Source organism: Schistocerca americana, chromosome 7, assembly GCF_021461395.2.
Source record: "Schistocerca americana isolate TAMUIC-IGC-003095 chromosome 7, iqSchAmer2.1, whole genome shotgun sequence".
Lineage (NCBI taxonomy): Eukaryota > Metazoa > Arthropoda > Insecta > Orthoptera > Acrididae > Schistocerca > Schistocerca americana.
In genome coordinates, this window is record NC_060125.1 from 227,324,127 (window position 1) to 227,351,657 (window position 27,531).

Here is a 27,531-nt window from a genome sequence, read left to right on the forward strand (position 1 = left end):
AGTTCGAGTCTCGGTCAGGCACACAGTTTTAATCTGCCAGGAAGTTTTATATCAGTGCACACTCCGCTGCAGAGTGAAAATCTCATTCTCAAAACATCCCCCAGGCTGTGGCTAAGCCATGGCTCCACAGTATCCTTTCTTTCAGGAGTGCTAGTTCTGCAAGGTTCGCAGGAGACTTCTGTAAAGTTTGGAAGGTAGGAGACAAGATACTGACAGAAGTAAAGCTGTCAGTACCGGGCGTGAGTCATGCTTCGGTAGCTCAGATGGTAGAGCACTTGCCCGGGAAAGGCGAAGGTCCCGAGTTCGAGTCTCGGTCGGGCACACAGTTTTAATCTGCTAGGAAGTTTCATCATGACAGACAATGGCACCCAGATCACGAGCCACGAGTTTGACTCTTTTTTGCATGGCCCATGGGATCCAGCACCTCTGTAGCTTGACATTTCATTCTGAATCAAACAAGGTTGCTGAACGGTTCGATTCGACAGTCAAAGAAGTGACTACGCATTGGAGAACATTTTACTAAAATTTCTCTGTTCTTAGAGAAGCACTCCGCATAACGATGCATCTCTGGGGGAGATGTTGCATGACTGAACGATGAGTACCCTCCTGTCCCTCACAGCGTCACGCCTTTAGGACAACACTGCCACCTGCAGATTCAGCAACAGACAACGATAGTGTGCAGTCAATGCCAAGGTCTCATATGCAGAGATTTGGTATAGAAAAAAGGGTCCCCAGGGACAGCAGTCTGTGCTACGCAAAGTATCGTATTTACTCAAATCTAAGCCGCACCTGAAAAACGAGACTCGAAATCAAGGAAAAAAAATTTTCCCGAATCTAAGCCGCACCTGAAATCTGAGACTCGAAATTCAAGGGGAGAGAAAAGTTTTAGGCCGCACCTCCAAATCGAAACAAATTTGATCCATTGTAATATGAGACACAATTTAGGTCGAACGAATGATGATACAGTACAGTAGTTTTGTTCGAGTCGTAAGCTTAGCAGTTAAGCTTTACCAGGTAGCCATTGCTGTGTGTCAGGTGATCCGTCCGTATTTATACGGATACCCTTCCTTTTTTCACGTGCTTCATCTGGTTTGAATAGATTGCTTATTTTTCTTTGATCTGATAAGTGCCATTCTCTTTGTTATAGGTGTTTACATCACTCTAAGCTGAAAATGCATTATTGTACTGTGTCATGCATTGTTTGTCGCGTTCTGATACTGTGTGTTTATGAACTGTCGCCGCTCGCAGCATGGCTTGCTTTTGTGCGTGCTACTGCCGCTTACAATAAAAAAAAAGAGGGGAATTGTCTCATTAGCGAAACAATGGCAAGAGACTGCTATTTGTTGTTACTTACACTGCTGCTTTCTTTGATAACGATCAACAAGAACCAAATAATAGACTGCGTATGATAGAAGATGTTCTGCATGAGAGGTTTTTTTTTTTTTTTTTCTCCGTTTGAAAATCTTTGCAGATGCCTCTTTTGTACATTACATTCTGCACAGAAATAAGAGTCATCTTAGATTTAAAAATCTAGTCATTTGCCGTGCTTCATTTCTGACTGTATCACTATTAGGCATAAGAATAATACGAATATAAACATGACATGATACGTATATTCTTCCGTTTTTGCTGTTCTCTCACTAGCTTCATAGTTTATTAGGCAGACAGGATTTAAATGAGATAGTAGCAAACACGAAAGAATACATGGCAAAATGTTTATATTCGTATTATTCTTATGGTGAAGAGAATACTGCATGTGACTCACAATTCATAAAAGTTCCTATTAGCAACCATCTCTTCTCACAGGTAGGAAAAAATTCAGAACGTAGAGTTGGTCATATTGACAAACATCCTAAACAGACTTTCCAGTCGGATTTTCGTAGTACATTGAAATGCTGGTACATTCTAAGATGAACAATACGGAATTTGTATTTACCTTCATTGGATAATGTATGAAAATGCAGTGGTCGAAACTCGAGGCAGAGAAAAAAGCTCGTCTTCCACCTTTTTTTAAATTTATTTACTGATGCAGAGGTTTTGGCGCCAGTGCCTGCAAAGCACGCCTGTGTAGGGCTACGTATATTCGACGGCAGAAGTTAGTTGTGGCGGCACCTACCAACATTTTTCAGAACTTCCGCTTACTTTGCACTCGATTCTAAGCCACACGCGGTTTTTTTGATTACAAAAACCAGAAAAAAAAGTGCGGCTTACATTAGAGTAAATACGGTATATCATATACATAGCAGATGCAGACACATCTTGAAAACACACCAATCAACTCCGACCCCATGTCAAGAAGGTTCTCCCTTCCAGTAATTATAGCCCTCTCACTTACAAGTGTCAATAACTTATTTTTCTTGCAGGGTGAAGGAGGAGATTCAACAGAGTAGCAGCCTCCCAGTGCCGAAGTCCTACCATCACGTGAGCCAATGAAAGTAAAGCCCAGCAGCGTTAGTGCAGAGGCCGGGGTTGATATGGACTTCATCCAACACCAAAGGTAGCAGCCGAAGAAGAAGAAGAGGCTTCACCCCCCCCCCCCCCCTCTCTCTCTCTCTCTCTCTCTCTCAGTGAGGGGAGTGGTGTCCCAAGTTACTACCCCTGCTGACATGGCCTCCCCTCCCCTGTAGTGATGTTTCACACAGCTTGCATCACGCAACGACAGGAGCCGTGTGAGCTGCAGCGGTTGTTCGCAGATGCCACCCACGTAGCTGAACTTTGCCACGTCCACGAACGGCAACCCGATGCAATTATGACATCATTCCGCTTGGACATGCAAACAGCCAAGGAACACATGATCTGCAGCGGCAGCAATCAATTTCATGGATTCAGTGTAGCAATCCATGTAGCAATATAATCCGTGATCCAGCAGACTGAACGACTGTCTTCAGCGAGCAGTCTTCAGTGAGTTTTGTCTAGTGTGAACAGTCACCTGCTTTTGACAAATTCCTTCAGCAGAGTTAGTTTGAAGTTAGAAACTGTCATATCGAAATACTCTGTGCCGTAAACAGCCTGCAAGGATTGGAACTGCCACAGTCCATAGTGCATCAGTGTGGCTATGGACACTCTGCACAAGAGTTTACTATTAAATGTGACTATCACTGATGGAAGTCAGTTCTGTCTCTACAGATTAATGATGTAACTTAAGAGTTGGGTGTTGAGACATGTCAGTTACAAAAAATAAATGCTGTTTTGCCTGGACTAATTTACTTTGTATAGCAGTTACATAACTCTGATATCGGTACAGTTGTTGGAATCCAACCACATCCGTGGTACGATCGATATGTGATCATTACAAATAAATGCTATAATTATGTCTTAACTTGTACATTGAGGTACCAAGTATTGCCTCCTAGGTCACTTGACTTCAGTCCTACTGAATGCAAATAAAACTCCTTCGCGTGAGATACACGCACATTAGGCCAAGCTCAGATAAATTTTCACAAGTTGCGGATGGCGGATAAGCATCTTAAATTAGAATGGCTACACAACACTGTTATATTTCTTGAAGTCCATGACATGGCAACGTATCAGAACAACCACCACCACACTCAGAAAAAAACGGGGTCTTACAGAATGGTACATAAGTCTCTGCAATTCAATTGCTCATGAGTGAATATAAGGTGTTCTGAGAATTAATTGCCAGATATTGTAAAAGCACCATGAAGATGGACAGTGAATCTGTAAGCATTAGACTAAAGGGAAAAAATTCTGAATGCAATTAAAAATGTGTGTCACGACGATACATCACCTTCTATGTGTGCAGCTGTGGTGCTGGATGATCAGAAAGCACTCAATATGTTACCAGTGCTAAAAATACATGCTCAACTGGACAAGATGGAATATACAGTGCAATTACTAAAGTGTGCATTTTTTTTAAATTTATTTATTTAATCGTATGGCTAGGGCCCCTGTCGGGCAGGTCATTTGCCGGGTGCCGGTCTTTCAATTTGACACCACTTCGGCGACCTGCAGTCGATGAGGATGACAGGATGATGATGATGATGATGATGATGATGATGACAGCATAACACCCAGTCCCTGGGCGGAGAAAATCCCCCGACCCAGCTGCGAATCGAACCAGGGCCCATAGGATCGACAATCTGTCACGCTGAACATTCAGCTACTGGGGGCGGACATTTAAACAAATACTTAAACTTCCTGGCAACTCTATTAATTGTGGTATTATAGGAAAATCCTAAGTAACTGCCTTAAATAAAAGTATAATCAAATAAGTGTATGAAAAAATAAAAGAAGTAAGTTACAAACTGCACACTGGGTAATCTGAAATGTCATCCTGCCTCATCTCAGTACCTTCTTCACGAGGTGTACTGCTTATACAAAGAAACTGGTACAACTGCCTAATATCATGTAGGGCCCCCACGAGTGTACAGAATTGATATATAAAAGACTATAAATTATTAATTGCCAGCAAATCAGTAATACAAGATGCAAATCAATGCTCTATTATGGATCCTTTTTGCCCCCATACACATATTAATGACATCCCATGACTTCCATGTAGTAAGCTATGCAAACGACACCACAATCTTATTCTGTGGCAGAGAGAATAAATGGTTGGAGTCTACTGTGCTAATGACGTAACAGGAATAATGCAACATATGAATGATCAGAGCCTCAATATGAATGCTAATAATCTGCACCACTGATATTTAACACTGTCAATTCCAACCAAATGAGTGTTAGTAATGTATGCTGAACTTGATGGACTATAAATATGTTTAACTCGTCAAAAATCTTCTCTGGGTGAACCATATTACTATTGAATCTGGGGGGAATCAACAGTCGTTTATACCTCCTTAGGAAGCAGTCAAATACAATCACTAACCAAATAACTGGCTACTTTGTGACAATTTAGCCCTTCCTTAACTTTGTTGCAGAATTGTGGGTTGGACAGAAACACACACACACACACACACACACAAACAAACACACGTGCACGCGACAAAAAATATTGCTAGTATAGTAAAAGGCAAGAAGGATCATGCATGGACTGGACTATAAAAAAAATTTATTGTGAAGCTTTAGGACAGCCTCAATCATTAATGACATATTCTTTGTATCAATTTAAGTTAAAAACAGCTTCTGTAAGTCAAGAAATTAAATCAAATAATTGATATGCTGCAGAATACTACAACAGCTGTACCAAATACACACAACCAAATTCAAAATGACTGAACAATACTCTTCTACGGGGTGTTTTATTATCATACTAATTTTCAGTGATGCTAAACAAGGGCAAATGTATCAGTTTCTCTAGAAGAATGGAGTATAAAGCTACAAAACCAGTGGAACAAAACAAATGCACAGTAGATGGCATGATGTGAACATTGGACATGGTCAGTTCTGATATGGGTTTGTGGGGCTGAAATCTATACTTACAAGTTGAAATGTACGGTCAGCCAGTCCTAGTGAAATGGTGATTTACTGGTTACTGAATTTTAGCAAACATTACTTTTTCCAAGAATGAAGAAATAAAAAGAAAATATACGGTTGCTAAAGGAATGTTTTGTGCCATGCATCCACATAAGAGACATTCAGTGAATACCATGTTTCACAACCTGTTCCAGTGGTTAAAAGAGATGCGACAAGTGGTAGAACAATAAAACCAACAAGAGGGATAATAAACTACATTCGCATCTTAGAAGAAGCAGTGATTACTCACATGGACGCTCAGTCTGAAACCAACACTCAATCAGTGGCATGCAAAGTTAACAGAATGCTAAGCACTACATGAGAAGGTATGTGAGAGTAGCAGCTATACCATGACCACTAACAGACACTGCAAGTTTTAACTCCTACTAACTTCACACCACTGATGTACCGATTCAGTGGGTGCTGCAGTTTTGTACTATTGATCCCTGCCTTCCTGTGTGCGTAGTTCTCTCAGATGTAACCTGTTTTACCAGAAATGAAATGCTCAATACTAGTAACGTCCATAAATGGATTGTCCAGAATCCATGTGTTATAGTTGTGAAAAACCATCAATACAGGTTTGCAGTGAGACTGTTGGTGGTTGAAGTGAAACGTTACTTAAAATGTCTGTATCTGTCATGTCCTAGATCAATTGCACTGCGATATAGATTGCTTTCCTTAATGCTACTTCTTTTTGTAAGGGTTTAATGTTGGCACCAATTCATGGCCAGTAGCATAATATTCCAAGCACAAGCACGCATTAAATTTGTTGATCAAGAAATATAAGACTTGAGAACCTATTATTAATTGTTATTACGATATACAAAAATAAATAGGCACCGATGCACTCAGAATAAACAGTTATACACAACTGACTCAACAAGCATCTGTCTTACATATATTCTTTCTGAACTTATCACAAACTGCTGTTTCTAACAGATCTCTCCTCCTCCTCAAGAAAGGAAAACATGTATTCCATCACAATGTTAGTTATCTAATGTTTTTACAGATTTTCAAATACGAATTTTAAATGTTTTCCTTTATGTAGCACTTTCATACTGTGCATAAACTCAACAATACATTGTACTATTGGGGACACAATGATTATGAGACTATGTTTGACAATAGACAAAAATTTTTAGTATTAATTTAAAAAGAATTATAAAAATAAATATATTAGAGCATAATACTGTAGTTAATCATTACTTGAAACTTACCCCCAAAGCCAGTGGGTGCAGTGGGATCACACTCATCAGAAAATCCATTAGGTAATGCAGTAGTAGTTGGTGACAACTGGTGATCATTCTTTGCTATGTCAATACCATCTGCAATTGTTATAAGAGGTGATGATGCAGAAACAGGTGCTGGTGTTGGAGGTGGTGTTGAGAGATCAAGACTCAACAGACCTGACAAATCATCTGTGTTTGGAGTGGGCTCTGCTGACAGAACTGTGGGTTCCACAGGGAGGGCTGCACACATGTCTGCTGAGGAAAGTGTTTAATACATATGACACACCAAAAGGAAATACATATTTTTCTTTCAACAAAACATGTTCAAAATTAATGGATTGGTTCCATATTTTATTTTGTGTGAGGTGTGTGAGAAAAATGGTACTGACAACACCGTGGGTGATCTGTTTGTGTAGACTGGTGTGTTCATCCCTTCCAAATGTTCAGTCCAAGTTTCATCTTCGTAAAGCCATCACATGAGAGCACCAATAGTGAAGTTGTGTCTTTGTTGTGTGTTACGAAAATGAAACAGCAGAATTTAGAGCAATGTTATGCAATCTAGTTTTGTGTTAAACTTGGGGTATCTGTAAGTGTGATTTTTTAAAAGTTGAAACAGGCGTATGGGGAACATACTTTATCAACAACACAAGTTTTTCGATGGCATGTTGAAAATGAACTTAAAAAAACCAATGAAAACATCGAATGTGTACTCTTGTCAGATGAGACAGACAATTAACAATAAAGATAAAGGTTACCAAATTTTGACAACAGATTTGCATATGCAAAATTTCTGTGGCAAAATGGTGCCAAAAACTTCAAAACTGAGCAGAAGGGCAATCGAAGAAACATGTGAATTAATTATCTCGAGAGGTGACGAATCCTGCATTTTTTAATACGATCTGGAGATGAAGTGGCAAAGTGAGGAGTGGCTCACTGAGACATCTCCTTAAGCAAAAAGAGCTTGAATGAGCAAATCAAACCAATGTTGATCTGTTTTTTGACAGTATGAGTATTGTGCATAAAGAATTTGTTACTGTTGGCCAAACTGTCAACCAAGTGTTTTACAAAGATGGCCTCAAAAGGCTCAGAAAAAGGGTGAATTGAGCAAGACCAGATATTGTTGACAAGTGGATGCTGCATCATGACAATGCCCCTTATGATACAACTACTTCCATCATGGAATTTTTCAAGCCAAAAGAGAGTCCTGTTAGCCTCCCTATTCATCTGATCCGAGTCCTTGTGACCTTTTTTTTCCTAAAATTGAAAAATGACTTAAAGAATGTAATGAACATGTTACAGGCCCTACCAGTTGAAGCCTTTCAGGACTAGTACTGTGACTGGGAACAAACAAACAACTCCCCCAGTGTATACTTACTAAAGGGAACTACTTCGAAGGGGGCAATATTGTTGCTTGAAAAAAATACGAACTTTGGTAGATAAAAAATCAGTCTCATCATTTTTCTCACACAACTCATACATAACAAGTACTACCAAACAGTCAATATGAAGACATGAGATTATGCTACACTAAATGGGGGAAAAATACTCAGGTTAAAAAATTTTACAGAAAAAGTACAAATATATTAGAGTATAGGGCTGTAGCTAATTATTCACCTAAAACATATAATCACACATTTACTTTTTCGTACAGAAAATTTTATGTAGTTAATGAAGTCCCGAGACCATTTTATCAAATGCAATGGCCTCTTATTTAGTACAGTTAGTCAGTCTTCCAGCTCACCTGTGCTTGCTGGTGTGGTAACTGCAGTAACTGGAACCGTTGCAGCTGTGAGATCAGGCAAGCACACTGTTTCTGTCTGTTGTGGTTGTGGCTTGAGGAGGACAGGATGACATGTAGAATGTTGAACTGCAGTCGTGGGTGTTGTTGTAGTGAAAGGCAAAAATTCACCAGGTAATTGACTGGTTTGCTGTATGACATTTAGAGTTACCACAGAATGACCACTTGGAGCCTTTGGTAGCAGTGGAAGCATACGTTGTACCACCACATTTTTGGGGCGAACTGACCTCCCTCGACGATTGCAATATCGTAATTGAAATTTCTGCAATGAAAGCATGTTGGAAAATTCAGGAAGGAAGAAGCAACTATAGCAGGCACAAGTCTAAATGTACTGAAATGTTAACTGTATTTGAACAGCACCAATACAAAGTTGCCTGTCACATGTAAAAAGCTCTCATAAAATATTAATAATGATAAGTGAGAATTAATTACTTTGCTTAAGATTAATACACATTGTTCACAGCAGTTAGAATCCTCTAACTAAATGAGTTATTTTGGTTACAGAAATCCATTAGTTGTTCACTAACTTTTCTGCATGTGTTATTTTAACTTAGGTGAGTTAGTCGTAAATTAATAAAGATTTTATAAAAATGCAACATAATTTTTTGTCAAATGAATTCAACCTGCAAGCAGTAACTCTAAGATGACCCTTCTTGACCGTGATTTCGAATAGTTAAATCGTTCAGTTTGTTATGGGGCATAATATTTTGCTGTCATAAGCTGTAAAGAATTATTATGGTACAAGGCTTCCATCACAACTTCCATTTTTGTACAACTTTACTGTGGCTAGAAATAGCTTCAGATTAGTGAAGGCTTATTCCAATGACAAGGACATTCATTACAATCACTGAGTAATATTAAGTATTAAATATCTTAAAGTGATAACGTCATGGAGCTTAAGCTTGGTTTGTAGCGGAGCGAATACAAGCAACTTGCATTTTGCAATGTCTAAATGCTACGCAAGCACGAGCACACAGCATTTGGCCACTTCTTGTTCACATTTGTAGGTGCTCCTGGTGTTACTCTGCTCATTTGTCTTCCAGCCAGACATCAAAGTAAGTTGTTGCACTTTCCATTTTGGCAATAACCTCAATGTCAGCAGCACGGAGAGCATTTACTTTGCAGTCTGCTGATTTGAGTGCAAACTGCTTTTGTTACTGTATATTATCTGGGCGAGAGAGATAGAGTAGTCAGAAAAGTATGTAATGTTGCCAACAGAAAAATGTAAATATCTAGGTGCTTGTGGGATCCAAAAGATCAACAAAACAAAAGGCCCAACAAAAAGAAGTTTGTGATTCCTCAGCTTCTCCAAGCGTATTTCATGTTGACATAGTTCACCCATGAACCATTTCAACGAAAAGTATGCTTGATAAGAAATTGGATAGTACTCAAATGTACAACTGGGGATATTAGAAAGTGAGAAATTCATTATCTGCTTCCATCTGTCAGGAACACTGAAGAAGCACAAGGTGTTGTGCTTTTTTAATTACAAAAAAACAGCACAATAAATTTCCTTGAATGTAAGCACAAATGAATGGATATCTACTACACTGACTGATATAAAATTAAAAATATACAAAACCCTTACTGCTTCTCGTGGCTTGCATAGCTGTAACTATATTACAGAAAAATAAATTATGTCAGAAGCTTTTGCTGTAATACTCAAATTAATGACTTTTTCCCCTTCCATTACACAATCTCTCTCCAACATACTATATACCAGATTTTATCTGGTGACCTGTGAGATAGGTTGTATACTTATACATGTGGTGTCTGCTCTTTCAGACAAGTCAGAAAGAACAGACGCCATTTTGAGCCTGCAGCCACTATGAATCAAGAAAAAAGGAACTAAAAGACATTAGCTGCGAGTGGGCACTGATTTATATCAACAGGCCAGTTGAAAATATCTGACCACTATGCCATCCAGACACAATGGTCACCACAACTGCATGGACTAACATAGCACACTTCCTGTCAGTCCCTACACCTCAACTTACACCACATACCCCTGCTCATAAGCACCATTACCGTAACAGTTCGAGGTTGGTGTGCATCTGAACTGAAGGAATCATTGGCCATCTTTATCTTAATTGTATACATGGCACCAAGTCTTTCAGATGTGTGTTGTGTCATGTGACATTTTAAGAAAAGGGAGACAGACGTCCATAATGCAGCAATTGCTCTTGAGTTCTCTCCCATTCCCTCCATCATATAAACACTTTATTCATAGATGCAAGACGGAATTGAATGGCAGTGAATACTAGCAGATTGTCTGCATAATCTTACCCCTGTGTCACATCCATCCGCTCTAGTGTAAATAAGGCTTTTAAGATCCTGCACTCAAAAGTATTACACTGTTGCCAGTGGCTCTCCTCGAGAGTAAATTTGAAAAGTTTAAACAGAAAATCTATTGTGGCTATGTGTCCGGGTTTCAGAACTAGAATTTTTTGAATTAAAAGGGAAATGCTAATTGAATGTCAAACACTGTGAGCCATTTAAAATGAAAATGTGGTAAGTTGTTAAACAGCATTATGTTAAAGCATAAAGAAGAAACAAAACTCACACAGACACAAATAGTAATGAATCGTCTAAAGAGTGTTTTGCAAGATACATCTGCTTAATGTTTCATCAATACCACAATCCCACTGAATGCTGTTGAAAATTATTTTTTTTAATGAAAATGCAGAACCTTTAAACATTTAAGATTATGGCATAAAACTAATTTCTTGAAGGAAACGTAGCATAAAGTAAACAATTTTCATCAGAAACAAATTTCCAAAATAAAATTATTGTAGACATTTGGTCAAAAGTAAAGATTGCATAGTCACAATTTCAGATAACTCAGCTTAGATGGGAAAAGAACCATTGCAACAGTTACTGATAACAGGTGGTGTTTTCAGAATGAGTTTAAAGGATTTGTAAGAAGTCTAAGCACGATTAGGATTTAGTTTCTTGTCAACAATGAGGTCTTTAGAGATGGAGTACAAGCTTGGGTTGGTTGCATAGAGATGGCAGCAATGACTTAAGGTACAAAAAAGTGATAGGTTGGTGCATGAGAAGGAACAGCAAAAAGAATGTCACGGAGATGGTGAATGACCCACACAAAGGAGAGATGGAAAGAATTGAAACCCCATTGCTAATTTTGGGGATTAATGTGAGAAAAGTAACTCCACAGCGGTAGTATGCGAGGCAAGCCTAAAGTAGGACTAATATGCAATTTCATAAACAAGCCATTAGACAGCCACCCCAAGCTGCACAATTGGCAACATCGCAGAAAACCAGTGCAACTATGAAGTGATCTAAGACGAGTTTCCACAAAATTGGACTACAAAACATGAAGGTATTGATCTGTGCATGCCTGGAAGCAACATATCAGCACAGCTAATGTGCCATTAACCATGTGCCATTAACCACTATAAAGCCCCTTTGATCCTAGCAGAGTTATGCACAATCTGGCAACATTCTCCATGACACCACGGCCAGGCAACCCACACTGTGAGACCACTGAGCAGCCAACACCGGTCTGGGCAACCATCCCAACAGACAAGCTCAAATGGTTAAGTCCACACCCATGGACATGGAGCAGTACCACCGATAAGCCATCTTCACGCTCTACAGCAGCAGCCTAACTTCTGCCTTGGAGGACATCGGTTTGAGGCCACGGCATTACACCACCACCCACTCGCACCATAGGTGAGCTCCTCTTCTGGTAGCAATGAATCTCTACAAGAATCACTCCAGACATTCGCATCAGTAGCAATTATCGCTCACAGCCTCACAGTGCTAATTGAGGTATAAGCTGCTGATTGAAGCCAACAGTCCAGCACGCTGCCACAGCTCCTGCAGCTGATGGAGGAGCCAGCACACCGCACACCCGCAATATGGCATGTCCGTCACGTTGCAGCACTTCGAACATTGTAACACAAGGCAGAATAAAGATTTCTTACCCTGAAGCCGAGATTTTCTAGCCAGCACCACTACCTCAACATTCCACCACCTCTGTACGGTAGCAGCCTCTCTCAGCCCATATCATTACCGATTGGTGTCAGAAGAGGGATGAATTAGAAAAGAGTGACAAGGCAAATGAAGCCACACTCCTGGAAGAGGAACAGTGCACTGGACACATTTTTAAGTGGTTTTACACACAATATGTCCAGAAGGGAGAGAATGGGTACTGCGAAGGACCCCCCAGGGGCTCAGCATTCATTTGCTGAGTACGGGCTTGGCGACCCCGGGGTCTTGAGCTGGGGACTGGTCAGTGCCACCAGTCTCCTGTCACCGTAACCCCCGGACATGCTTCATGCTTCAGCGACCACTGCATGGCGCGGCGGTGGAATGTTGTGTGCTGTGGGGAATGGTAATCTTGGCTTGACTGCCTGGATTGCGAGGAAGGTAAACCTCTATAAAAAACCCTCAATCTTACGGTGTGCTGCGCGCCTATAAGATGCATGGCTGTTGGGGTGGAACAGTCGCAAGCAGGCAACCTCTGGGGCACCTGCCACACCCCAGTTGTATAAGGCTTACCTAGGCACGCGGGGCTCTGTCTAGGTGGACTTCTAGTTCCCTAGCTGCTCGTGGGACTGAGATGGAACCCTCGAACTTTTATTCTTCTCCTGCCAGCGGAAAGGGTGGACCGCTGGTGGGTTCTAACACCCAATCCAACAAGAGGGCTCGTGTAGCCAGTCCTCCTGATTCAGGTAGTAGTAACAGAACGCATGCTGCTTCGCAGAAAGTGTTTTTCATAATTAAAAGAAAAGATGGGAGTTTTGAAAAAGTTTCGCCATTTTATATACAGAAGGGCTTAGAAGGTATTGCTGGCACATTAAAATCTGTAAAGCGCTTGCGAAATGGCACCTTGTTGGTTGAAACATCTAGCTTCCAGCAAGTCCAGAACCTTCAGAAGGCACAATTTCTTGGGGAGTTTGCGATAGAGACTGAATTTCACAACACCTTGAACTACAGCTAGGGTGTTGTGACTTGCAGAGATCTCGTTGACATTCGCCAAGACGAACTGAAGGCTGAATGGTCCCGGGAAGGAATTGTGGACGTGCAACACATTATGAAACGGGTGGATGGTGCTCTCATAAAGACTGACTCATTTATCCTTACATTTAACAGCACCAAATTGCCAGAGCATGTGAAGGCAGGTTTCCTACGTCTCAATGTACAGCCTTATTACCCCAACCCCATGCGGTGTTTTAAATGCCAACACTTAGGACACACTACTCTCAGTCGAGAGGGGAAGCCACTTGCGGGAATTGTGGTAAAGCCGCCCATGAGGGAGTTGGTTGCTCCTCTCCTCCCAAGTGTGTCAACTGCTCTGGGGATCACCCTGTGTGGAGTAGGGAATGCAGAGTTTTCCTTGAGGAACGGAAGATCCAGGAACTAAAAACTACAAAACGCACCCCGTATGGTGAGGTGAAGAAAATCTACAAGTCCATGCAGCCACCCACGTTCGCTGCTTCCTTTTCTTCCGTTCATACCGATGCCGCTACACAAACGGAGGTTGCTACTGTCAGCACTAGCACCTGCGCTTTTCAATGTACGTGTGCTGCTGCCGTTCCTGTGAAGCCTGCTGCTCCCCCCCCGGCCTTCTGAGCAGGCCTTGGTAGCTGACATCATGAAACTTCCTGCCCCTTCCCGGGTCCAGTCTTGTGCACTGCCCAGCACTGCTACACCCCCTACTGCTTCTGAGGTTTTGGCTCCAATGCCACCTCAGGCCAGAACATCGAAGCCAAAGACAAAGGTGAAGACTCGCCCACTAAAGGAGACTGCAGTTATACAGTCTCCTGATGTGGATGTCATTCTCTCCGACGTCTCTCTCTCGACTCCTCTTCTGAGGTAATGGAGGTTGATGTCAGACTGGGGCAATCATCTTGCCCCAAAACTGAGCCTCCACCTGTTGTGGGCTCTCCTCCCCGACAGAAAGTGAGAATGAAGGTCCTCCCACCCTGATAGATGGCTCCCATTATACAGTGGAACATGAATGGATTCCGGGCACATGTGGAAGAACTGAACCTCCTAGCACGGCAACGCCCCCTGTGCTTGTGTTTACAGGAAACGCATTTAAAACCATCCGATGCTCCTGTACTAAGGGGCTATATGTCATATTGCAAAGATGACCTGACTGGAGACAGGGCCAAAGGCGGAGTCACTGCGTTTGTCCATAATGACCACCACTCCTCTGCTCTCCCCCTGGATACTGACCTGCAAGCAGTTGCAGTTGAAATTCATTCACCTTGGAGGCTTACCGTTTGCTCCCTTTATTTACCCCCTCTGGATGCAATGACCTTAGACGCTCTCACAGATCTTATCGACCAACTCCCCCGTCCATTTCTCCTCCGGGGAACTTAAATGCCCATCATGTCCTGTGGGGCTCCACTTCTCTTTGCGCTCGAGGTCGAATTTTGGAGAGCCTCCTAACATCTCAAGTGTTGTGCATCCTCAACACAGGTACTCCGACTCATTTCTCTACTGCTACAGGGTCATTCTCAGCCATTGACCTATCTTTCTGCTCTCCAACCCTCACCAACTCTGTTCACTGGGAGGTCATTGACGACCTTCATTCCAGCGATCACTTCCCTATCCGCATTCATCTCCTGGATGGTGTATTGTTGGAGCAGCGGCCACCACCGTGGATGATTGGCAGGGCTAACTGGCCACTGTTCACTCGGTTGGCTGTCTTTGACCGCCACAATAACGTACAGGAATGGGTGGATCACATCACGCTTGTGGTCCATCATGCTGCTGACCTGTCCATACCACAGTCTTCTGGCACTCTTAAGCGGCGCCTTGTGCCTTGGTGGACAGAAGAGTGCCGTTCAGCCATCCGGGACAGGCGTGCGGCTCTTCGCCGATTTAAATGCTGCCCAACAGCGGTCAATCTTACTGCCTTTCGAATCGCGAGAGCCAGGGCACGCCGTGTCATTAAAGAGCAAGAAAAGGTCATAGCAGGAGTTCCTGGACTCCATCAACCGTTCCACTTGTTCCACAAGAGTATGGGAAGCCATCCGGAGGATTTCCGGTAAACACAGCCATTTACCAATCGCTGCAGTCCTGAACCAGGGATGCCTCCAAACGACACCCATAGCCATTGCTCAGACGCTGGCAGAGCATTTTGCACAAAGTACTGCCACTGCAAATCAGGATCCAGCATTTCGTCGCTACCGTGCGACTGTCGAAAGAGCGACCTTGGACTCTCGGTCGAACTGTTCTGAGGCCTACAATTCCCCTTTCTCCATGTGGGAACTTGAATCGGCACTTACTGAGACTTCTGACACTGCACCAGGTTACGACCGCATCCGGTACTCCATGCTTCGACATCTGCCAGCGGCGTCAAAGGAAATCCTCCTCGAATGTTTTAATCTCATATGGCAGACAGGAGTGTTCCCCACCTCGTGGAGGGAGGCAATTCTCATCCCTCTCCTCAAACCAGGAAAGGACCGCACATGTCCTGGTAGTTATTGTAGTATCGCCTTGACAAGCTGTGTCGGAAAGACGCTGGAACGGATGGTTAACCGGCGTCTGGTCTGGCTGTTAGAGACCAGACAGCTCCTTAGCCGCTTTCAGTGTAGATTCCGAAAATTTCGGTCCACGGTCGACAACCTGACCCTCCTAGAGGCGGCTATTCAGCAGGCTTTTCTCCGTCAGCATCACTGTATCGGTATCTTCTTTGATATCAGTAAGGCATATGATACTACTTGGAGACACTGTATTCTTGCACAAATGCATCAATGGGGCTTTCGTGGCTGCCTCCCGATTTTCATTCCGTCTTTCCTGTTTCAGCGGTTTTTTCGGACCCGCGTTGGTAACACACTGTCTGATCGCTTTGAGCAAGAGAACGATGTCCCCCAGGACAGTGTTTTAAGCGTTACCCTCTTTGTCATAGCCATCAACAGTATAACGTCTACAGTGAGGAGTCCAGTACAGTGCTCCTTATTTGTGGAAGACTTTGCTGTTTTCTGTTCCTCCTCCAGTGTTGCAACCGTGAGCCATCAGTTGCAGCTAACAGTGCGGCGGTTAGAGGAGTGGGCTGCAAAGACGGGTTTTCGGTTTTCTGCCGATAAGTGTGTTTGTGTTCATTTTAATCGTTCTCATCATCTTTTTACTTTGCCTGCCTTGCATATGGGGGATACTGTCCTACATTTTAGAGACACAGTGCGGTTTCTGGACCTAATTTTTGACTCCAGGTTGTCATGGCTGCCACACCTACGTGACTTCAAAGCCAGAACGCTGAAGGCACTGAACATCCTCAAGTGTCCCAGCCACAGGTCTTGGGGCGCGGACAGGGCGCGTCTCCTACAGTTTTATGGAGCTTTTGTGCGTTCACGGCTGGACTATGGGTGCACAGTATATGGGTCAGCGAGGCCATCTTATTTGCGGATCCTTGACGCTGTTCACCATGCTGGGATCCGACTGGCCACGGGTGCTTATTGGACCAGTCCCGTACCCAGCCTCTGTGCTGAGTCTGGCGAACCGCCACTTACCATCCGGCGGCAGCTCCTGCTGGTGCGCCAGGCTTGTAAGTTTCTTGCAGCTCCCAGCTCGCCTGCTCAACGTCTTGTTGCCCATCCACCTCTGGACCGCCTTTTTTCCCGCCGTCCCCGGGCTACGTTGCCGTTTGGGATCCGTGTGCAACGTGTACTAGAGTCCCTCGGTGTGGAGTCTGTACAACCCCAAATCCAAGGTTTTAACCGCCTGCCACCCTGGTTACTGAAGAGGCCCGGAGTGATTTTAGATTTATTGCAGTACAAGAGAGATTGCACTCCTGCCACCGTTTTTAATGCAGCATTTTCTGCCATTTTATCTGAGCACCACGACTATGTAGCTGTTTTTACGGATGGGTCGAAACAAGGGGATTCTGTTGGTTGCTCAGTTGTTTTTCCATATCGTGTCCTCAAGGTCCGAATGCCTCAGGCTTTTACTGTCTTTGATGCAGAATTGTTTGCTATCGCGCGCACTAGAGCACATGAGACATTCTTCTTCTCCTAAATTTCTTGTCTGTTCCAATTCACTCAGTGCCCTTCACTCATTGCAACGTTTGTATCTGGCAGACAAAATTGTCCAGACCATCCAGGATGCCCTCCTCCGACTACAGCGACTGGGGAAGGTTGTAGCTTTCTGCTGGGTTCCGGGGCATGTTGGCATTGCTGGGAATGAAAGGGCAGATCTCGCAGCCAAGGAGGCGTGTCTCGCCCCACAAGTATCTCAGTGTGCTATCCCCTTGCACGCACTCACCTCGCTGTTGAGCTCACGGGTCATGCGTCAGTGGGAGGATGAGTGGCTGGAAGTGACTGACAATAAGCTCCGTATAGTCAAGCCCACAACGCGTGTGTGGTGTACTTCCTTTCAGCCCCATCGATGGGGCGAGGTTCTCCTCACTCGGCTTCGAATAGGCCACAGCCCTATGACGCATGGCTTCCTGCTCCGGCGAGAGGACCCTCCAATGTGTGGTGCTTGCGGCGTCCAGGTCACTGTGCGCCATGTTTTATTGGATTGCGTTTTATTTTCTGACCAGCGGGTCGCGGCTGACTTGCCAGCGGACCTGCCGTCTCTTTTAGGCAACACTCGGACGAATGTGGTTAAAGTTTTAAAGTTCTGTGCCCTGTCAAATGTTTTTACAAAGATTTTAGGGAGAGGATTTTAATTTGCTCACTGTGTGACAAGCTCGCCCATATTTTATGTAAGTGGCCAGCCAATAACAATTTCCTGTGACATTCTTGTTGCTATGTTTCCCCTTTCCTTAGGTTTTACTTTCTTATGTAGCATTTTCCATCTTTTCCTGCTTTCTTTGAGTGTGTGCTTTAGTTTTCTTAGGTCTGTCCACATTCATTCCTTTTAATGTGTGTCAGGGCGCTGATGACCTCGATGTTGAGCGCCCATAAGCCCCAACACACCACCACCACCACCACCACCACCACCACCACCACCACCACCACTGCGAAGGATTTGTACTCTGTGGTCAGATTAGCCAGAGTTTCAATAAATTGATGTAGCAACAGCAACACAGGATAAGAGGTGAGTATTTTCTGCTAACATAAAGTGCTACAGACATTGGAGGATGGGGCATGTGCAAATACAATGTTGCCAATCGCAGTGAAGCAGATTTGGTGTGGTGTAGGTGGACACCACCAATAAGACTGTATGAACAGTAAGGGGATGCAAGGAACAAATAAGCACGTGTTAAAATGCAAGAGGGAGCCTCATATCCCACTGCACAGAGTTCCCTGTAAATTTTGATGCAACAAGTACAGATGTAGAGATGGAATCTAGTCTAGTAGGAGTAGTGACAGATAGAAAACACAAGTTTTTATTGGATTTAGATGCACCATATCAGTAGCAAGTACATATCTTAGGGGTCAAGGATGGTTGAACCTTCCGATGTAATTTTGTGGAGTTGGAGAGAGTGATGTTGAATCTTCGGGTTCAGCAATAACATGATTTTCAGGTTTGAGCGGAGCATTTTAAGCAATGTGTAGACGTCATGCACCGGGTAAATGAAGGTTTCAGCCAAAACAGTTCAAAACAATTCTAATGAGGGAAACGACTTTGAAGTTTTCTCTGCATCTTTAATACCATAAAGCAAGATCAATTATTTGATGGGCCATGTGGCTCTGTGTTTGAATGCTTCCCTGCCATGTGTGGAGGTCACATCTCGTTCCTCGCAATGGCAAATTTTTAAACAAATGTACATGTTCCGTGAGCATTTCTGAGAAGCTTAAAATGCATAATGACAAAAAAATAATTTCTAATGATTTTTTTAAATAACCTTAATTAACAATCCTTTTAAGTGATCAGTAATTAAGGATCTACTATATATCTGTAATGCAAACTGGATTTTGTATGTGGTATGTAATTATAAATAAGATGATGTGTATCTTCCATAAAAATGACAATTAGATACATGTTGATTAGCATGTTGTTGTTGTTCTTGTCTTTAGTCCAAAGACTGGTTTGATGCAGTTCTCCATTCTACTCCATCCTGTGCAAGCCTCTTCATCTCCGAGTACCTACTGCAAACTATATCCCTCTGAATCTGCTTACTATATTCATCGCTTGGTCTCCCTCTATGATTTTTACATCCATGCTTCCCTCCAGTACTGAACTGGTTATCCCTTGACGCCTCAGAATGTGTCCTACTGACCAATTCCTTTTTCTTTAGTCAGGTTGTACCACAGGTTTCTCTTCTCCCCAATTCTATTCAGTACCACCTCATTACTTATGTGACCCATCCATCTAATCTTCAGCATTCTTCTGAAGCACCACATTCCAAAAGCTTCTATTCTCTTCTTCTCCAAACTGTTTATCGTCCAAGTTTCGCTCCCATTCATGGCCACACTCCATACAAAAACCTTCAGAAAGGACTTCCTTACACTTAAATCTATGTTCAATTTTAACAAATTTATCTTCCTCAGATATTCTTTTCTTGCCATTGCCAGTCTACATTTTATATCCTCTCTGCTTCGACCATCATCAGTTATTTTGCTGCCCAAATAGCAAAACTCATCTACTACTTTAAGTGTCTCACTTCCTAATCTAATTGCCTCAGCATCACCTGATTTGATTCAACTACATCTCATTATCCTCATTTTACTTTTGTTGATGTTCATCTTATATCTTCCTCTCAATATACTGTCCATTGGATTCAACTGTTCTTCCAAGTCCTTTGCTGCCTCTTGCAGAATTATAATGCCACTGGCAAACCTCAAGTTTTTATTTCTTCTCCCTGGAATTCAATTCCTTCTCCAAATTTTTCTTTTGTTTCCTTTGCTGCTTGCTCAATATACAGATTGAATAACATCAGAGATAGGCTACAACCCTGTCTCACTCCCTTCTCAACCACTACTTCCCTTGCATGCCCCTCTACTCTTATGACTGCCATCTTGTTTCCGTACAAATTGTAAATAGCCTTTCACTCCCTGTATTTTACCCATGCCAGCTTTAAAATTCTAAAGAGTATTCCAGTCAACATTGTCAAAAGCTTTCTCAAAGTCTACACATGCTATAAATGTAGGTTTGTCTTTCCTTAACCTATCTTCTATGAGAAGTCGTAGGGTCAGTATTGCCTCAAATGTTCCTACATTTCTCCGGGATCCAAAATCTTCCCCAATTTTGACTTCTGCCAGTTTTTCCATTCTTCCATAACGGATTTGTGTTAGCACACTTGTAAGTACCTGCTTTCTTTGGAATTGGGATTATTATATTCTTCTTGAAGTCTCAGGGTATTTCATCTGTCTCACACAGCTTGCTCACCAGATGGAAGAGTTTTGTCATGGGCTCACCCAAGGCTATCAGTAGCTCTAATGGAATGTTGTTTACTTCCTGGGTCTTGTTTTGACTTGGTCTTTCAATGCTTTGTCAAATTCTTCACACAGTATCTTATCTCCCTTCTCATCTTCCTCTATATCCTCTTCCATTTCCATGAGATTGCCCTGAAGTACATCTCCCTCGTATAGACCTTCAATATACCCCTTCCACCTTTCTGCTTTCCCTTCTTTGCTTAGGACTGGTTTTCCATCCGAGCTCTTGATATTCATACAGGTGGTTCTCTTTCCTCCACAGGTCTCTGGGCAGCGTCTACCTTACCCCTAGTGATATATGCTTCTAGTCCCTTACATTTGTCCTCTTAGCCATTCCCGCTTAGCCATTTTGCACTTCCTGTCAACCTCATTTTTTAGACATTTGTGTTTCCTTTCGCCTGCTTCATTTATTGCATTTTTATATTTTCTCCTTTCATCAGTTAAATTCAATATCTCTGGTGTTACCCAAGGATTTCTACTAGCCCTCATCTTTTTACCTCCTTGATCCTCTGCTGCCTTCACTATTTCATCTCTCAAAGGTGCCCATTCTTCTTCTACTGTATTTCTTTCATCTGTTCTTGTGTATCATTCCATAATGCTCCCTCTGGGATCCTATACCACCTCTGATTCTTTCAGTTTACCCAGGTACCATTTTCTTAAATTCCTGCCTTTTTGCAGATGTTTCAGTTTTAATCTGCAGCTCATAACCACTGAATTGTGGTCAGAGTCCACATCTGCCCCTGGAAATGTCTTACAAATTAAAATCTGATTCCTAAACCTCTGTTTAACCATTATATAATCAATCTGAAACCATCCTGTGCCTCCAGGTCTCTTCCACATATACAACCTTCTCTAATAATTCTTATACCAGATGTTAGCTATGATTAAACTATGCTCTGTGCAAAATTCTACCACATGCTTCCTCTTTCATTCCTTTCCCCCAGTCCACATTCACCTATTACTTTTCCTTCTCTTCCTTTTCCAACTATTGAATTCCAGTCCCTAGGACTACTACGTTTTTGGCTTCCTTAACTATCTTTTATCTCATCATACATTTCCTCAGTCTCCAACTCATCTGCTAAGATAGTTGACATATAAACTTGTACTACTGTGGTGGATGTGGGCTTCATGTCTATCTTGGCTACAATAATGCGTTCACTATGCTGTTAATAGTAGCTTATCCACATTCCTTTTTTTTCCCCTCTCATTACATGGGCCAATGATTTTTTAAAAACTTTTTTTACTTTGATAGCTGATCTTTATAGATTTTTATGAGCTGAATCCAAATCTAGCCTTAGTTTTCTTGTATCACCCATAGATTTCGAGCAATATGCTTTTTATTATATACTATAAAAATCCTATGCTATACAGTAAATGAGGAAATTAATGAAACGCTTTGTTACAACATAAGCATGGTTTGTATTTACAGTAAGCTACTTAAAACAATGATATGAGTTAATAGAGGTTTCACTTGTCAGCTGGAATTGGTTTGTATTTTCTTTCTCTTTTTTCTTTGAAGCTTCTTGTGTGGCTTTTTCTACAATGAGTCACTTGCTGAACTTCTCGGTGAAGTGACCAACAGTAGTCCACCATCATGTTGGTGTTCTAGCAACCTGCGTAGCATTTATCCATCACTTTAATGTCCTGGTGAAAATGCTCTCCTTGCTCGTCACTAACATCTCCCATATTGTCTGGGAAGCAATCAAGGTGACTGCTCAAAAAGTGAACTTTCAGGCTCATTAATCATCCTAAAGTTTTAAACATCTTTAACATTGTAGCTATAATCGAAACATATTCTGGGTCTTTTTCATGTACTAAGAACTGTTTACAGCATCATGATGGTCGCATCCGTGTTTGGCGACATCACTGTGAACGCACATTGAAAGCGTATCTTCATCATCGCCATACTGGCGTATCACCCGGCGTGATGGTATGGGGTGGCATTGGTTACACGTCTCGGTCACCTCTTGTTCACATTGATGGCACTTTGAACAGTGGACGTTACATTCCAGATGTGTTACGACCCGTGGCTCTACCCTTCATTCGATCCCTGCGAAACCCTACATTTCAGCAGGATAATGTACAACCACATGTTGCAGGTCCGGTACGGACCTTTCTGGATAAAGAAAATGTCCGACTGCTGCCCTGGCCAGCACATTCTCCAGATCTCTCACCAATTGAAAACGTCTGGTCAATGGTGGAAGAGCAACTTGCTCATCACAATACGACCATCCAAGCTCTGTTTGACTCAATGCCCAGGCGTATCAAGGCTGTTATTACGGCCAGAGGTGGTTGTTCTGGGTACTGATTTTTCAGGATCTATGCACCCAAATTGCGTGAAAATTTAATCACATGTCAGTTCTAGTATAATATATTTGTCCAATGAATATCCGTTTGTCATCTGCATTTCTTCTTGGTGTAGCAATTTTAATGGCCAGTAGTGTACAAGCATATCTCCGCATGGCTCAGTATTTCTGTATCCCACTTCTTTGTGCACTGATTGTTCCTGGCTAGTCGAACTTCAACCTACTTTTCATCACTACTTAATTGTGATCTGAGTCTGTGTGTGGTCGTGAGTACGCCTTACAATTCAGTATCTGATTTCGAAATCTCTTGCCTGATCATGATGTAATCTAAGTGAAATCTTCCGATATCTCCCAGCCTTTCCCAAGTATGCCGCGCCTCTTGTGAGTATTCACTATTACTAGCTGAAATTTATTGCGGAACTTAGTCTTTCTCCTCTCTCATTCCTAGTACCAAGTCCATATTCTCCTGTAACCCGTTCTTCTACTCCTTCCCTTATAACCACATTGAAATCCCCCATGAATATTAGATTTTCATCTCTCTTTAAATACTGAAGTACGCTTCAATATCCTCATATACTTTCTCTCTCCATCTTCTGCTTGCAACATTGGCATGTATACCTGATCTATTGTTGTTGGCAATGGTTGGTTGTAAATTCTGATGAAAATAACCCTTTCATTTAACTCTTCACAGTAACTCACTCTCTATCCTAGCTTCCTATTCATTCAGTGACATTATTAATTATTTTCCTTGCTTTACTATGTAATTTACTACCTCTTGTCCTCCTCTGAGGAGTGGGAGGAGTATCTGGTGTTGTTCGTGACGTGTCAGCAACTCTCATCAAGTGATGTATTACATTATTATGTGACACAACACAGCACATCAGTCACTTCACAGTAGCTATAAACGCAAAATTCTGTATTAAACCACTGAGGTTGGATGCAAAACACGAGTGGCCCGAAATCGACCGACTTCTTCTCATTCAAAGCTAGAGAGCCCTCACACTCTTTTCTTTGTGAACAAACTGTATACTCTACCCCTTTCCTATGAGAGCTTCCAAGTAGATGTTAATCATACTCCCATTATACTATTCTCTGCTGCTGTTGATATTACCCTTCCATTTCACTTTACTGAATTTCACTGTATTTAGAATGAGCCTCAGTATTTCTCCTTTTCAGATTTTGTAGCTTCCCTACTGCTGTGTTGTCCGAACATGACACAGCCACGGCAAAAGCACCACAGGCATAAAGATGCAAGCTGGTGCCAGTGCGATGGCGACTCACCACTTGCTTGAGTTCCACCAGTGCCACAGGGGGTGCTGAGGAAGAAGATATTGACTTCACCTTGGCGAATTGCCACCTGAGTACGATCTGCCAATGACTGGATGACAAAGGACAGAAGCCTACTCAGAAGATAGAAGAGCAACTCTCACCTGCTTGGTTATAGACATCGTCCAGGGCTGACATAAGACAGGGAACGTCGTTTAAGTCACAAAGGTAAGTAAACCTTTCCAACTCATTTGTGTGACTTTGTTACTAATTTGTTGGAGTGTTGTAGAACCTACGTTCTGCTATCCTGTTACCTGACCCTGGGGCACAGCTGTGTAATTATGGCAGGGAGAACTGTCTTAGTGGTGTACTACACCAGGAGCCGTTTCACGAACTCACAAATTCAGCCTACCATAACAACAGCGGCAATCCTGCCTCCACAGAAGTAGCGACAAGGTCTTTACAAAACTGGCAATGAGGATTTACACCACATTCAAACTTCTGACATTCCACACCCCGACTTGTAGAGCATTTTTCTTCATTGGTTATTCAATCTTTTTCTCATAGTCCTCCCCCCCCCCCCCCCCTTTGGCAGTCCCCTCCTGGAGATCTGTGTGGGGGACTAGTGTGGGATCTTTTGCCAATGGAGAAATCATCATGATACTTTTTCAGTTACAGGGCACAGGTCCTGAGGATACACATTATGTCTTTAATGCACTGGTTTCCATTGCCTTCTGCATCCTCATGCTGTTGTTCATTCCTGATTCTTCTGCCTTTAGGGGCAGTTTCCCACCCCACAGGCAAGAGAGTGCCCTGAACTTCTCTCCAGTCCACTGCCCTCTTTAACAAGGCCGCTAGATGAATGAGGGTGACTTTTTATACTGGAAGTCTTTGCCCGCCATTGCTGATAATTTTTGTTCAAAATTTAAACAGTGGTGGGGTTTGAAACTGTGACCAATGACATTTTGATTAGTAATCACAGACACTACCCCGAGACCAGCTCTTATGGCAATGAAAATTGGAAAGGTCATAGCAACTGACAAGCTGGCAACAGAAATACCAAAAACCTTAGATGGACAAGGAAAGAAAGAGCTACTGTGTTTTTCGGAATATGCGAGGAAATACTCTTGAATGAAGAGTGGTCTAATGATTTCTTGGAAACGATCTTGGTACCCCTACAAAGGAAAAACAAAAGGAGAAATGTTAGAAACCTAGGACTTCAGTCTGATACCATATGCAGACTTAATACAAGTCCTAGTAAAGAGGTACACTTAAAAGAATAGGAAGAGTCAAGCAGTTTTCATCACCAGGAGAAAGCTTTCAATAGGGTTAGGTGGGGTAGATTCGTGTGTACCCCATGAAAAAACTGTGTCAGCTGGAGACAAAGAATATTTATTAAGGAGCTGTACCTTAAGCTAAAGGCTACATTCAGGGTTAGTGGAGAACTAATGGAAGGAATAGGAATACAACGATGAGTCAAGCAAGGATGTTGACCTTCACATGGGCTGTTTAACACCTACCTGGAAACTGTCATAGGAGAGTATGCAGCAAGCAGAAGGGTAGAGTGTACAATTTGTTCACAAAGAGAAGAATGAGGGCTCCCTAGCACTGAACCAGAAGAAGTTGGTCAGAAGTCGGCTGACTTTGATCCATTCATATTTCACATCCAGACGCTGCCAACCTCAGGGCTCTAATACAGAATCTCGTATACTATGAAGTGACTAATGAGCTGTGTTGTGTTAAATAGTAAAGTAATACATCTCTTGATGAGTCTTGCTGGCACATCACAGACAACACCAGATACTACTCCTGCCACTCCTCAGGGGAGGACAAGGGTTAGTACATTACATAGGGAGCAATAAAACTAATAATGTCACTGAATGTTGTGAGCAGGTGAACAAAAATAAAGAGTTGCTCCAACCTTTCTCTTAGCTGACATAGGGAAAAGCTTCAGCTCTGTGAAAGGAATTCACAGCTTTTATAAAGATAAACCTGGGAAACCACCAGAAACTCACAGCAAAAAGAGGTAAATTCCAGTTCAAAATTTTCTCTTTGAGAGTGCTTTGTTACTGCCTTCTGCTTTGTCTGGACTCCTTTAAAGTGGTCATTTTATTTTGTGTATAAAAGAATTACTCATCATCTAGTAGATGGTTGAACATGCAATAACAAAGTTTATTATTCAGAATCCCTCTTGTAGCATAATGGTTAAGATACTTGACTGGTGTGCTGAAGGCAGTGGGCATGAGCCCTGTCGCATGTCAAATTTCTCCTTTTTCTCCTTTACAGCTTAATATATATGATTGCACACAGTATTTTTATTCAATTAACACACTGCCGTCTGGCGACACCACAGTGGTGTCATGCACGAAATAACAGTCAATGGCCGGCAACACCACAGTGGTGTCATGTGCATAGTACCGCGCAGTGGGCAGCGACAGCACTTTAGTATCTTTTGCATTTTGTTGGTGTTTTGTTTAGATAACAGTAAGTTACACACGTCAACAAGTCCTTTGTTTTTATAAGTACTTCTGCCCTTTCGTCATGGCAGACAAAAGAGACGATATGATTATTTATGATGAATGCGCGGAGCAAAACTTGGAGGTTGCCACTACATCGCATATGTCTCATCGTGATCCAGTTGACAGACTTTCCAATCACATACAGAAACATCAAGTTATATGCCAACGTATTTCCAAAACAAATAAATGAAAACAAAGAAACAGCCATGTATGTTGCAAAAAAAGAACAACAATTTTAATGTGCAAGTCTTGTGGATTTGCGTTACATCTTGGAGACTGATGATAAAGAAATACTAAGTACCAAAGACAATGCAAATAAAGAAATACATGAAACAAACAAAATCTGTATTTACTTCGAAATTTCATGAAAGTAGGGGAACAGGGTTGAGAACTTGTGAGAACTAACGATGAGATTAGTAAAATGTAACAATTTGTAATCTCCCGATAATGTCAAAAATGGCTGGCGACAAGCCAAGTAATCCGAATTAGTGCTGCTGGCGCCAAGCGAATAAATTTGTACGAGACTTGCGGATGGCAAAGTGTTAATTGTGGCCTGCATCCTGTGATACCTGGGAGCATAACCTACATAATGTAACTGGTTACAAAAAGTCGATACTTCCCCTGGAGACCTCTCCTTGTTATTTGTAACTGTACTGCATAAAATGGAATTTAACTTTTTTA

The 27,531-nt window shown here is 42.3% G+C and overlaps 1 protein-coding gene across 2 annotated transcripts in view; it reads right to left on the minus strand.

The window, feature by feature from the left end:
* Positions 1 to 27,531, minus strand: part of LOC124622082 (protein cramped) — a 178,002-nt gene that overhangs the window by 25,693 nt on the left and 124,778 nt on the right. The window contains exons 12-13 of one of the 2 annotated variants that reach the window (XM_047147659.1): positions 8,404 to 8,722; positions 6,651 to 6,914 (exon numbers count right to left, since the gene is read on the minus strand). In XM_047147659.1, coding sequence (XP_047003615.1) covers positions 6,651 to 6,914; positions 8,404 to 8,722 — 583 coding nt within the window. Of the gene's footprint in view, positions 1 to 6,650; positions 6,918 to 8,403; positions 8,723 to 27,531 lie in introns of both variants that reach the window. The other variant, XM_047147658.1, reaches the window with a different exon arrangement.